Here is a 15,203-nt window from a genome sequence, read left to right as displayed (position 1 = left end):
CAGAAGTTGGTAAGACTACATGGCATTGCTCACAGATGTGTCCACTTTCACAAACATGCATTTCATCATATTGCAGGTTAACATTCTTTGAGATGCTTTTCAGGATGCTTTTCAGGATGAACATTTGTGAGGAGCATTGCTCTCTTGTGTTAACAGTCTTTAGGAATAATAATAATAATGTCAAAACTCGAACTTATCTAGTCCTTTCTTTCTTTCTTTCTTTTCTTTCTTTCTTTCTTTCTTTTCTTTCTTTCTTTCTTTCTTTCTTTCTTTCTTTCTTTCTTTCTTTCTTTCTTTCTTTCTCTTTCTTTCTTTCTTTCTTTCTTCCTTCCTTCCTTCCTTCCTTCCTTCCTTCCTTCCTTCCTTCCTTCCTTCTTTCTTTCTTTCTTTCTTTCTTTCTTTCTTTCTTTCTTTCTTTCTTTCTTTCTTTCTTTCTCTTTCTCTTTCTTTCTCTTTCTTTCTTTCTTTCTTTCTTTCTTCCTTTCTTTTTCTTTCTTCCTTCCTTCCTTCCTTCCTTCCTTCCTTCCTTCCCTCCCTCCCTCCCTCCCTCCTTCTCTCTCTCTCTTTTTTGCCAGTGCAGATGCTTGACTAAAGACTATGAAAAGCGTCCAACAGTGTCAGATCTTTTAGAGCATAAATTCATCACTCAAATTGAGGGCAAAAATGGGATGTTGCAAAAACAACTCATGGAATTCATCAACATTCATCAAGGCACGGGAGGCACAGAAAAGGCCAGGTAATCAAATAATATCTTCACTCGCAAAGTCCAGACATCACCTAACGACGCTGAACAATTTTATAATGCAATAGTTGTTAAGGTGAGAAAAGAACTAATTTAAATTAGTTCACTGTGGTTCCGAGATAAGGGGATACTTGCACGAAAAGTGAATTGAGTTGCATCCCAATACTGGTAACATTGCTCGCAGCATTTTCTAAACAACTTCATCAGAATGAAGAATGTAAACGTCAATAGATGATTAGTATTGGCATATGTTTTCTTGTGTTTTCTGTTCTTCTGTAAAGTTAAGGTATCTTACATTTGAGATTTAAAAATGAACATAAACCTTGAAAGACTTGGTATCATTTTTTCTGGCTAAACTGTATTCAGAAGTCATTTTAAATATCATTACTCCTACTTCCTATTTGGGGTTTCTAATAATCTACTATGTATAGTTTATGTAATACTGTATATCTTTTTACTTATTATAGGTAGCATATATGTTTATTTCAGGGAATTTAGAAGATACAGAGAAATATATAACCAACTCAGTCAAGTATAACATTTTAATCTATAACCTTTCAGTATCTTATGAATGGATATACATTTTTAAAAAATTAGAATAATATTTATATGTGTTCGGAGCCTGCTTTTCTTTTCTTTATAATCCCCATCACCTATTTCACCCATCCCTCCCATACTCTCCCTGCTCTGGCAACCACCAGGTTGTTCTCTGTATTTATGAGTCTGTTTGGGGGTTTTTTTTTGTTTATTTGTTTTGTTTTTTAGATTCTACATATAAGTGAAATGATACGATATTTGTCTCTCTCTGTTGAATTTGTTTTACTTATCATAATACCCTCTAGGTCCATTCATGTTGTTCAAATGGCAAGATCTCTTTTTTATAGCTGAGTAATATTCCATTATATATATATATATACCAAATCTTCTTTACCCATTTACCTTTCCATAGACACTTAGGTTGTTTGCATGCCTTGACTGTTGTAAATGATGCCACAGGGGTCCATATACCTTTTCAAATTAGTGTTTTCATTTTCTTTGGGTAAATAGCTATTAGTGGAATTACTGTATTGTATGGTATTACTATTTTAAATTGTTTGAGGAATCTCCATACTGTTTTGCCCAGTAGCTACACCAGCTTACATTCCCACCAGCAGTGCGTGAGCGGTCCCTTTTTTCCACATCCTCACTGACACTTATTTCTTGTCTTTTTGATACTAGCCATTCTGACAGGTGTGAGGTGGTTTTGATTTGCATTTCCCTGGTGATTAGGGATCTTGAACATCTTTTCATGTGTCTGTTGGCCATCTCGATATCTTTGGAAAAATGTCTATTCAAGTCTTCATCCCATTTTTAATCAGATTATTTGTTAGTGTTGGGTTGTATAAGTTCTTTATATATTTTGGATGTTAAATCCTTTATTGGATATATCATTTGCCTATATCTTTTCCCATTCAGTAGGTTGCCTTTTCATTTTGTTGATGGTCTCCTTTGTTGTGCAAAAGCTTTTTATTTTGATGTAGTCCTGATAGTTTATTTCTGCTTTTGTTTTCCTTGCCTGAAGCAACATTTCCATAAATAATGTTGCTAAGGCCAATGTCTAAGAGACTACCGCCTATGTTATCTTTTAGTTTTATGGTTTCAGGTCTTACATCTAGGTCTTTAATCCATCTTGAGTTTATTTTTGTGTAAGATGGTGGTCCAGTTTCATTCTTTTACATGTAGCTGTCCAGGTTTCCCAACACCACTGAAGAAACTATCTTTACCCCATTGTATATTCTTGTTTCCTTTTTCATAGATTAATTGACCATATGAGAGTAGGTTTATTTCTGGGCTCTCTAGCCTCTTCCATTGATCTATGTGTTGGAGCCTGCTTTTTTTCACTGACTAGTGAATATGCATGTCATTAAATCCATGTCATTCATATCATTCTATGACAGATTTCTTTCATTGCTGCAAACATTACCTTGCATGACTATTCAATGATTGATTTAAATAATCCCCTATTATTAGATATTTAGGTTGTTACTAATTGTTTCTATCTCTAATAAGTAACACTGTAATGAACAGAGTTGCACCCGAATCCCTTATTATTTCCTTAAGGTAAATTCCTAGAGACAGTGCTAAGTCAAAGAGTAGTCTGACAGTTTCAGTTTATTCTTGAGAATTCTATTAGTTTCATTTAAGGAGCATATCACTATTTAGGGGCTAAGTTAGGAGAAGTGAGTAAAAAGTAGTGCATGACTTAAAAGGTGATTCTATTTGAATTCCTGTCGGGGGTCACATGTTTCATTCCTATTTGTCTGGCCTAACTGTGTGCCAGACATTGTTAGGACTTTATATTATCTCATGTGATTTTACAACATCCCCAAGGGAAGTGTTCTAGGACACTCCATTTTTACAACTGAGAAGAACCAAAGTTTGCAGAGGCTAATTAACTTGTACAGGGCTACACAGGTAATGAATGGCTTAGCTGGAATTCAAATCCTGATCCCTAAGTCCAGGCTTTATTCGCATGAGTAAACAGAGTAATGATGGTAGACATCTCTGGAGGTAATAGGTCTTGCCTATATGAGTTTACAGCCTTGCTGGAGAGACAGAACTCATATACCTATAGTGAGGAAACATTACGTTGTGAGTGGAATGAACGACAGAGAAGGAGGCATGTAGTTTACAGTGAGGAGGTGGCCGTGGGCTCATACATGTCCTTCCTTCCTTCTTTGTGTGACTACAGTTCCATAGTCAGCCACAACCCCGTTCTTCCCAGAGCAAGTGGACAAACAACAAGCAAACAAACAAAGCGAACAGAAATTGAAGTGTACCAGCATTGTGTCAGGTGCTCAAGAACTTTGTCAAGAACCATGGAGAATTTGAGATTTTACCTTATTTGCAAGCTAATAAGTTGACCTGCCAGTTTCAAGCACATTGGAAGAAGATAAGAGACTAAAGGATCAGAAAAAAAGGCCTTACTATTCTTGTTAAGCCAGCAACATGAGTCTTATATTCATGTTGGTTATTCTTGCCCCATAAGTCCTAGTGTTGATGTGGAATGGCCTAGATGGATGGGTATACACAGTGGGTTTGTCACATAGTGTAGGAACCCTGAGCTTGGGAAACTCTGGTCTTTGAAAAGGGAAGGGCTAGCGAACCTGCCCAAACTTTGTCCTGGAGCAGACATTATCTTTACTATTCTGTTCAGCAAACAAAACTTCCATCTGTCCTGGAGAGAGACGTTATTTCTAACTTCCAAGACCATTTGCTATACAAGCGTCCTTGGAAATATAGTCTGGAAAAAAAGCTAATATGAGACATACAGAAATGAGAGGGACCCATGGATAGTTGTCTGCCAACATTCAAGCACCATAAAAATGGTTGAATTACACAATATTTAGATTCTAAGCCTGTTGCTCTAAGTTCCAGAGATCAAAATAAAGAAAAAAATTATTGAAAACAACTCCATATTGGGCACCGCATCAGGCTCAACACTTGTGTTTCTGAGTCACAAAATTGATTCTTGTTTATCTTGTTAAGAATTCAGAATATGTTTTCAATATGAGAACTTCTGTTTCACTCAGTTGTGGAAAATTTTCAGTCATTATTCCATTAAATATTGATCTTCTCTTACTCTCTTTATTTTCTACTTCTAAGAGATAAATATTGCAATGTCCCAATATACCTTATGTGTCTTATATTTTCTCTTTTGTGTTTGTCATTTCTTTATCAATCTCTGCTGTATTTTGGATTTCTTCAAAATTGTTTCTCAATTCACTAATTCTTAGAATAGGACTAGTCTAGATTTACCCTGTATACTTATTTTTCATGCTGATATTTCTGTCAGCAGCTGTACTTTTCATTTCTACAATTTCTTACTTTTTGTAAACATTCTTTATTCATGTCTGACTTCATATCTGGCTATTCCTATCTGGCTAATTTATTTTTTTCTTTTCTTATGAGTATAATTCTTTTCTTTTTCTCTTCTTTAATAGTCATTTTTTGATTTGCATCTCAACCAGAGCGAATTGTCCTGATTATTGAGTTTATTTGTTTCCTTAATATTTGGTGTTCTTCTGGGGTTTAGAATTTTGGTTTGTTCTCGCACCTGGAATGGGAGGGGTTTTGCTCTGCTTTTTCTTTTCTTCTGCATTCTCTTCTCCTATTTTGGAAGTTTTGCCTTTGCCATAATCTGGCTTCAGGAGTCTTTCTGCCCCGTAGGACTCTGAGGATATTGCAGATCTGGCTGTGGAGCCAGTAGGAAGTAGACCCCATGTCTGTGCTTGGTCTTGCCATCGCAGGCACTTGGCTCCGTAAAAGGAAGAAGATGCAGAATTTTTTCAGTGTTCTCTTCCAGGTAAGAGACACCCCTCCCCACATTCAGATGCGTTCTCTCTACCCAGCCTAGGTCAGGGCCTTCATTGTGACTGAGGCGTTTCATTTCCTTTACAGTCCAGTCTCTTCTGCCTTTTTCTAGTCCTGGACTTGGTGTCAGCCTATGGTTTCTGCCCTCTTACCCAGGGTGTATCTGACCTGTTAGATCCACTGTCATGTTCATCTTGTTTTGGAGAATGTCTTTGTCTTTTTAATTCAACTTAAACATATTTTGAAAAATATTTTCATTTTTCACAAGTGTATATTTGGAAGGGGTGGGAGTAGAGTTTGAATCATTAATGCACAACACCCTTTTGACCACAGATCTTAGTCCCATGGCATAGGAGGAGGAAATATTTTCCTGCTCTCAGCACTCTTACACTAGTTCCAAAGTGTGAAACATATTCAGGCAAAAGAAAAGACGTTGCAGGGTGCCACTTGCAACACCTTGGGAAAAAGTAGTCTTCAAGATCAGGCAGAATTAATTGATTTGGTATAGTTCCCAACACTGGTAAAGATCCAAAATCTGACTGTACTAAATCAACATAGCTAACTCAAACCTGACATTTTTTTGTATGTGATATTAACTTATGAAATTGGATTGATGTATGTATTTGGTTGGATAATTTTTTAAAAATCATAATTCAGTTTTAAAGAAGACTGTCCTACGATAAATTGAATACAAACTGAGTACTTTAAATTTCCCAATAACGGTAAGGGGGCAGTGTTAGAAGGCACTGTGAGATGGATACAAGAACGTTCTTTTTTAAGTCAAGGCCTGAATATAACAAGTCGCTCTCATAACTTACTCAACTACTCTGAGGAATTGAGATGCATATGCATGCAGTAATTGCTTCTATGACAAACTCTTAAACCATGGAAATGCATTGTTCACAGGAGTTAATTGATAATGTTACAGTGAAGACTGAATCAGTAAGAACTTTAAATTATAAAATATTTTAAAAGAAAAGTTTGGCTCAGGTGCCTGGGTGGTTCAGTAGGTTAAGTGTCTGCGTTTGGCTCAGGTCATGATCCCAGGGTCCTGGGATCGAGTCCCGCGTTGGGCTCCCTGCTCCACAGGGAGTCTGCTTCTCCCTCTGCCCCTCTTCCTACTCATTCTCTCAATCTCTCTCTCTCTCTCTCTGAAATAATAAATAAATAAAATCTTAAAAAAAAAAAGTTTGGCTCTTGACTCCAGTATTGTATTCAGTTGCCTGATTTAATGGGAATAGATAAAAGTCATTTGTAATTGAAATGTACTATTCAGCTTTCTTGACTAAAAACAACACAAGCCAATTTAAGAAGAAAAGCAATTGAGTGAAAAATACTGGATGGCTCAGAGAATTGAGAGGAAAGGAGAGAGCCAGGCTTAGGCCTGAAGCAAAGGAAGCCTCAAATAGCCTTCCCCAAGAGCTCCCTGCTCAGAAACCACCACTGACACCCCACCCTCCCCACCCCAAGTCCTGCAGCAACACTAGTTTCTGGAATGCCACAACCACTTCAAAATACTTGTAAACTGACCTTGAGCTTTGTCACTCCCTCAAGACTCTAAGTCCCATAGAAGACCATCTGGTTCCCCATGCTTAGTTAACAGGTCCATGTTGTAGGTGAAAAAAATGCAGTGAGAAACACTTGCTTCTCCCTTACTTCTGGTATCTGTGTGAGGCAGAATCCTTTCTTGCAACCATCTTGGAATTTCTTCCCACAGAGGAAGAATATTTTGAGATACTAAAGCAATGAATTACATGGAATATGAAAACAGGGTCCTGAAATTCTTCCTTTTATATAAAGTGTTATTTAAGGTATGATTTGCATTCCTTCTAAATAAAGGAAAAACCTAGCCCACTACCTAGTTGAATGATAAATCCCAAATTAGGATTTCATTTTGTGGGGCACCTGGGTGGCTTAGTCGGTTGAGCTTCCAACTTTTGGCTTTCACTCAGGTCATGATCTCATGGGTTGTGATCTCATGGGTCCTGGGATGGAGCCCCATATCAGGTTCCATGCTCAGTGGGGAGTCTGCTTGAAAGATTCTCTCCGTCTGCCTCTCTCCCCACTTGCTAGCTATAAATCAATCAATCAGTCTTTTTTAAAAATTTCGTTTTTGTGGTGGTTATATTATTAACATGTTACCTTTAAAATTTTCTTTTGCTTTATATACAAAGCAAAATAACCTGAATATTTTACTTGATACCCTCAATATGCTAGTGGTGATTAACTTTAATGTAGGTAAATTATGTTTTGCTTATAATTTTTTATAAAGATTTTTATTTATTTATTGAGAGAGAGAATGGTAGAGAGAGAGCATGAGAGGGAAGAAGGTCAGATGGAGAGGCAGACTCCCTGCTGAGCACGGAGCCCAATGTGGGACTCGATCCCGGGACTCCAGTATCATGACCTGAGCCGAAGGCAGTCGCTTAACCAACTGAGCCACCCAGGCACCCTGTTTTGCATATAATTTTATAGAAGCAAGAATTTAGTAACTCAGACATAGTTATTTCTTAGGCCAAAAATACTGGCTATATTTGTGGTGCTGTGGTACAATCACCCCACTTGTCCCAGCATATATGGTTTTCAAACCAGGATATAAGACAACTTTGAGACATATATGAAAGGATTAACAAATGAGAGACAAACTAAATTATCCAATCTTGCAGGACTGAAAGTCTGGTTCAAGCTGTCAATTCTTTATTTGGGTATAAAACTTTATGTCATGTAAATTCAGTTGAATGGGATTTTGTTTTTACAAAAAAAAGAAAGAAAAAAACCCAGAAAAATCAGTAGGAGGTAATAATAGGGTTTTTTCAGTGTGATACAATGCATGATTCTATTTTATTCTCTATTTTCTGGGCATGATAATTTTTCTCTAATGGCTGTAACTATGTCTTTGTGAGAATTATTCACCCTTTGGAACGTTTACTCATTTCCCTTAATATGTGGGACTTGTAAAATGCTTATCCTGGCTGCTCTTATAATAACCATTCTTTTTGATTCCCATCTTCACATGAACATTTCAAAGACACTTCAAACTGAACATGTCCAAAATTGAAGTTATGCTGTCCCACCCAAAATTAGTTATTTGGTCCCTTTCTTATTAATGGCACCACCACTCAATTCCTTAGCGCCAACCAGAAATCTAGGGATTATCTTGACATATTCTTCTTTCCTACTTTCTGTTTTTAGTCCAGAGCACAACTAAATTTCTTAAGCCCCCACTCAACCCAACACCAATGGTGATATAATCCTTGCTACCATGGAAAACATGGATTGAGATAATCCCGATGTCTCAATATTTATTGAAGCCATTGTATAAAGACCTGGGTCACGTGCTACCACAGTGGGCTGATGGCTAAAGCATAGATCATCTGTGCACCTGGGGGCTTACTTTTTAATAAAAGGGATAAGGCAAGCCTGTAAATAACCATTATACAGAGTAAGAAGTTCCAATCCCATGAAAGGAATACAAACAGTATCCTATGAGAGTTAGAAGAAGCAGAGAATGTTTACGGTAACAGGGACAGGAAGGCTTATCCAGGAGGTGGCCTTTGAATCAGCACTGGGATAAACAGAACTTGAGCATGTGTGAAAATAGAGTTACTACCCGATGAACATCATTTCTAGAAAGAACAGCCTGAGCAAAATCATGAAAGCCAGGAGAAAAGCAGTGCTCATAGAAAGGCGAGCATTTAATCAAAGTTGTAAGGGGAAAACTCAAGAAATATGGTTGGAGATATCCACAGAGAGCTGACCACAGAGATAGAGAGTGTTGATAGTCAGACAAGCAGTCTGACCAGTGTTCTTGACAGCCTACGCTGGGGATGCCCCTAGGCCACCTGCGTCCTGCTGTGCACCATCCCTTCATTGGTCCTGAAAGGTAAACTATGGATACGCCAAGACAGACTATGGCAGTACTTTTGGATGTATTTTGCTTGTCCCCGGTATTTCTTCTTAACTTAAAGCTCTTATATAGTTTTTTTTTTTAAGTGAAAGAAGTTGGTCTCCATCATGTTTAATGATCAAGATATTAGTGGCTGGTGTTTGGCTATTTGGAGATGACAAATCTATGGATATATCTATTTCTGTGTATTTGTGGGATGTTTTAATTGTTTGGTGTGTGTCTGTGTGTACATGCTTATATTCTAAGTAAGTGTTATTTTGGAAAATTCCAGTTTTATCTTGGCCAAAATAAGGGGTAAAGTAATTGTCCATATGAATCTGAGAGAAAAGTGCTCGTGAAGGCACGAGCTGGTGACAGTGTCTTGTCCAAGATAGGAAACTGAGAAAAATGACAGGTGGAGCTGGGGGACTATAGTCAGGGCCCATCTAGGGCCAGGAAATTTATAAAAGAAATGATAACTTATCCTTCACCCCCCCCGCGAAATATTTCCTTATGCCTTTCTTTACTACTTCCTCTTCCAGAAAAGCTCCAGAATAAGAGTTAAATAGCTTCTAAGCATGGTCCCCTGAAGGAATTTTATAAGGAACAAGTTATTGAATAAGCATCCCCTGGGGAAGACCATTAGAAGTATCTCTGCTTTTAAGTCACAATAAATAAAGGAATTCAAATAAACAGGAAGAAGTTGTTAAAATGTCCTAACAAGCTGTAAATAATTCCTAGGACTAAGTTACATTGATGTTTCAGAATAAAATGCTTTACAAACAGTAAAAAACTACCAAGGAAAGGGGAAAAAAAAGGTCAATCAAGGGGGGAAGAAAGACTTGTTCACGGTCATTTTCTTCCTATCATGCAGAAGAGCTGGGCCAGAATCCATTTGTCCTAACACCTCGTTCAGTTCCTGTCTGTATCACGCTGCCCCCCCCCCTTTTTTTCCTCCAGAGAATAGTCATACCAAAATAGACTGTTATTACTGGAAGGGAACGTCTCTTCTGGTTCCTTTTCTGAGAAACCAGAAAACTGAAGCCCAGAGAAACTCAATCCTGCCAATTCAATAGCCAGCTCATGGCCAGCACAGGGCTGTAGCTCAACTCCCGTGATTTTCAGCACTCTTACTAGTTTCTGTATCACTCACCAGAAGTTGGCATTCATGAAACTGGTGATATGAAGAATTTCTCTTGGACTTTTGGGGACTGCTTTGTATGATTTACTCATAATGGGCATTTGGACTTTCACCAGTTCCTTTGAGATCCTGCAGTTGGAGTTTACTGAGTAGTGTATTCAAGGGTCAAGAAATCTTTGCTCACGTTTCCCTAGACTTCTTTGTTTTAATTAAGAGGGTAGAGTATAGAAATAACTAAGTCTAAAATGGCGGTCTAATTGACAGGATCTTTGAAGTATTTGGGATGTAGTCATGTACTGACTTGATTTTAGTGACTGCTTGACAAGAGTTGATGATTATCAACATCATGATCTTTTCATTTCTCTCGGAAAGAGTCCCTCATCTCAGTGGTGAGTTTAAGGATTTGCATTTGTTATTAGTAAGCAAGTTACCTGCGAGTGCCAACAAAATTGCATTCATTTATAAAAGACTTTGTCCCATTTCTCTGGTAATTACTACTTGAAGTTATACCACACTCCAAGACTTCTTCTAGTATGCTATTTTTCAGTCTTTAGTTTCATTGAGGTCTGAAAGGACAAGTTCTCAGTGGCTCCCAGCATGTCAGTGATGACAGTATGTGGGCCTGTGACAACCAACATGTCCATCTCCCCCCCCCAACCCTGGTCACCAGGCCACCTGCTGGCCACATGCATTTTCATTCCTCTCTGTTTGGGCTCATGCAGTGTTCTCTCCTTGAAATCTCCCCCTCTTCATTCTCTCCTTGAAAATATACTTCAAAACCATATCTCCAAAAGTCAGTTCAGTACTTTTGAGATGCTTTCCCCAAAGCCGCAAGCATGTATTTACATTTTCTGTCCTCTGTGGTCATGCAGCCCTTTGTTCTTGCTTCAGCGTCAGACAGACTTCGATTCAAGTCCTCATCCTTCCGTGAACTAGTCCTGCCATGTACGAGTTCTGTGACTCTGGGCAAGTTACTGAACCTCTCTTAGACCCGTTAATCCTTGTTTATGAAGTGGGAATACAGAGGATACCTACCCCATAAAGCTGTGAGGATAAATGTAATAATGCCTAGAAAGCATGAGCATAGTACTAGCACAGTGTAAGTTATCACCACCACTTAATGGTACTTAGATACAATATATTTTGTGAATCTTAATCATCTTTGTATCTCCAGTGCTGAGGCCAGGACTTTGCATGCAGTGAGTACTCAATAAATATACAGTTGACCCTTGAACAAATGAGGTTAAAGGAGGCAACCTCCTGTGCAGTTGAAAATCCAAGTATAACTTCTGACTCCCCAAAAACTGAACTAATAACCCACCGTTGACCAGAAGCCTTACTGAGAACATAAACAATTGACACATTTTGCGTGTTATATGTATAATATACTACATTTTTACAATAAAGTAATCTAGGAAGAAGAAAATGTTATTAAAAAAATCATAAGGAAAAAAATACATTTACTGTACTGTATTTCTTGCAAAAAATCAAGGTCAACTGTATATAATCTTTAAGATTTTATTTATTTATTATTTGTCAGAGAGAGAGAGAGAGAGGACAAGCAGGGGGAGCAGCAAGCAGAGGGTTCAGAAGCAGGCTCCCTGCTGAGCAAGGAGCCCCATGGGATTATGACCTGAACCCAAGGCAGATGCTTAACCAACGGAGTTGGGGTCCCAACTGTATACAATCTTGATTTGAAGAGTTTGGGTTGAGATCTGGAATAGAAAGCCCTCATCTAGCTTTATATATTTAATAGACACAATTAATAGTGCATTTAACTATTTATTACTTAACTGTAAAAAAAAAAATGGAGAACCAACATGAAAGACTTTTCTTGAGAGAAGGGTTTTTAATTTTTTTCTAGAGAAAACGTCTTTTTATAGTTCCCTTGCTGGGTTAGGGGCAGAAACAAAAAGAGGACTTGGAAAAAAATAATAAAATTTACACGAACATCTCATTTGTTTCTAAAATCATCTCTATGAAATTGTGTGTTATGGGTCACGGTCCTTCTTTTAGGATAATGCCATTGAGGCACAGCAGTCTCTTGCAGAGCTAGGACTGGAAGTTCTCACTTTCATCTCAACTGAAATTCAGTTATTCATTCATCAGGAGAATCTAACCAATACCCTGAGGGTAAATCATGTGTTTTAGAGGTGCTTTGATAGTGGAAGTTACAGATAGAATGGATTTGGGTATGCCAGTGTCTTACTATAACCAACACATGAGGTTCTACAGCGTTGATGCTGGCTCTTGCAAGAGAATATTGCGTTTTCTGTTTGAAGCCCCAGTTTAAAAGGCTCAAGCTCTCATTATCACCCTGGTTTTACCAGTTTTGCCAACACAGTTACTCACATGCTCCCACTTAATCTTTGCCAGTCTCACTCCATTACTTTTCTCTCAGATGGGAGCTATTGGAACCTTTTGCTTTGAAACATGTTTTGATTATCTCTGCTTCTTAATTCTTTTGGAGGAATAATGAATATGAATATTAGTTTATTTGTAAAAGTGACCCTTACTTACTATTTAACAACCTAATAAGTGCATAAAAATATGGAGAAGTTTTAGGAAGTCACTTGAAACCACAGCACCAAGAGGGGGGAAAAAAAAAAGACCCAGCATAAACATTTGATGAACACCATTCCAGATTTCTTTCTGTATGTGTGTGTGGAGCAAGAGAGATAGGAAGTTTTTACAAATGCAGAATTTTTCTATAAATACTACTTTTATTGAAATTTTTATTGATATAATTATAAATTTAGATGCATTTGTAGGAAATAATACAGAGAGACCCATGTGCCATCTACCCAATTTCCCTCAATGGTTACATTTCACAAAACTGTATAAATACTGTTTTAAGTATTTTACTCAGATTTAACAGGGAAAAGAGAAACTTAGGGCAAAAAGGAAGAAATTATTGAAAGGCAGATAAATGTTTATCTTTCTTCACCTCAAGACTTTTTGGCTTTTGATAAAGTTAAAATGTTAGATTCCTTTTGATTCGATTGTAGACAATATCTACTACCTCCTTGCTCTGAAGAATGAAGTTAGCACAGTTATACTTCCTCCCATTTCCTTGATTTCCACATCCTGGACTTGTTACACTATTCTTTTACGTAATCAAGCTTCACATTTGTAGTATGTCTATAAGCCTAATTTCTAGGGCTGTTGAATCTCTTTTCTGTATTTAAGTTGGTTCAGTGCTCACCTCAAATCTTTTTTACTATACCCTCCCTTTTCTGAGTGCCTTATTTTAATTATTCTCTTGGGTAGCTAAATTGTGTCATCTCATAGTTATTTCCAGAAAACCTCAAACCCTAAATTCTTGCCTCCTTGAGCTCGAAGCTTAGTTTGGTTAGGGAAATAGACTTCGGCTAGCATTTTCTTTTCCTCAAAACAATGCAAACACTGTTCCACTCTGTCTTGGGCAGTGTGTATTGCTGTTGAGAGAACTAAGACAATGAGCCTGCTCCCTTTGTTCATGGCTGGTTCTTTCACAGGATGTCTGCTGGTGGTCCGCAACTTCGTCAAGCTGTGTCTTAGCGACCATCCTTTCAGATCCATTTTACTTACACCCTGCGATATGCGGGAGTCAGCTCACACTGCCTCATGAGAGCCAATTGAATCTTTGTTCTTTTCTCTTCCTTTTCTGTACTTAACCCATGTACCTTATCCTGTCTGTGAATTCAGTCATGTTTATTCCATATCTTTTCTTCTGTCCTGATTTTTCCTTCATTCCTTTTCTGGTCACAGCCAACTCAGTTTTTATCTCTTTCTGTTGTCTTATAATCTGTTTATTAAAGCTTCGTACCATCTCTTTCAAGAGAAAAAAATTCTTCAGATTTTTCCTTCTGTTGAGAAGATCATATAAGAAACATCTTTGAAGGATGGAGAACTTCTGTTTGAATTTTTTCTGCAATTCTTTCCTGTGGTATATGTTCTTCATCTGCCTTTTGCTTATAATCAGTCCTTAACTACTCCTCTTCCTCCTCTCTCCCCCCCCAATTTGGTTAGAAGTATGTATGGTGATGAATGTCTTCTCAAGTAGGACTGGAAATAGCTGTGTGCTAGCCCCAAAAATAAGTGGGAATGGAGGAAGGATGATTTGAGAAGTCTTCAGTTTGGATTAGGTTGATTCTCTGAATACCCTCCCACCAAATCTGTATTTTCTTTGCCTTCTCCCCTCAGTTTTGAACCTTTAAGAAGTCACTGTATAAGGCCACCGGCTGGTACAGGCCCAGGGGGCCCCATTCATACCGTCGTCTCTATAATGACAGTCTCTCTGTATCATGACATATCTAGCGTGTCAACTGCTGCTCTTTCCCTTCCCCCTTCACCCGGCCTTTTCCTGGCCACTCCTTTACTGGACGAGTAAATGATAGGTCACTCTCCCCTGGTCTTCTCCCACCCTCTTGCTTTCCTGAATGTGAACCAGGTCTCATCAGGACTTTTCCCCACTTCCCACTATGAACTACTCATGCCCCTGGAACTGACAGCTCCAAGCAAAGTCTCGTTGAATCTGCCTCTCAGGGCAGTGCACTTTCTTTTAGAAAAGTCTCTTTTCTAGAAATAACCATGTGATGACACAATTTAGCTACCCAAGAGAATAATTAAAATAAAGATCTCAGAAAAGGGGAGGCCTGAGGAGTTATGTGTTGGTTCTCAGCTTTTTCTCATTTTAATACAGATTTCGCAGTATTTGACAGTCATGACTGTGGTTTGGGACGATGGCCATTTCCGTTTTTCATTAAAGAAAGACACTTTTCAACTTTTCATCCTTTTTGTTGTTTAGTGAATTGTCAGGGAAGGGAACATTTACTTTCCTCTGTGATCTTTAATTTGCAGTGACTCTGGCCCAGCTTCTTGATAAAATAGGACAGGGTGTGGATTACAGGTTGCCACAGTTTTTGGATGCTTCTTGTTGGCGAGTCTGTGTTGCACACCCTTGAGCCCCAGCATTTTCTGTGACGTCCTCAGTTAATAGAAGATGGCCGAAGTAAGGCTATGACATTTTTAAGCCCAGGCCTTAAAACCCTGGCAGTGTCCTCTTCATGTCTCTTGGAACACTCTCTGAGAGCCCGGAA

The 15,203-nt window shown here is 38.2% G+C and overlaps 1 protein-coding gene across 4 annotated transcripts in view; it reads left to right on the top strand.

The window, feature by feature from the left end:
• The window catches only part of MYO3A (myosin IIIA), a 231,842-nt gene that overhangs the window by 68,793 nt on the left and 147,846 nt on the right, over positions 1-15,203 (top strand). For all 4 annotated transcript variants that reach the window (XM_035729263.1, XM_027593914.2, XM_027593918.2 and 1 more), the window contains exon 10: positions 581-736. In XM_035729263.1, the coding sequence (XP_035585156.1) occupies positions 581-736 (156 nt within the window). The remainder of the gene's footprint in view (positions 1-580; positions 737-15,203) is intronic.

Source organism: Zalophus californianus, chromosome 9 (assembly GCF_009762305.2).
Source record: "Zalophus californianus isolate mZalCal1 chromosome 9, mZalCal1.pri.v2, whole genome shotgun sequence".
Classification (NCBI taxonomy): domain Eukaryota; kingdom Metazoa; phylum Chordata; class Mammalia; order Carnivora; family Otariidae; genus Zalophus; species Zalophus californianus.
This window is presented reverse-complemented; position numbering and strand designations above follow the sequence as displayed.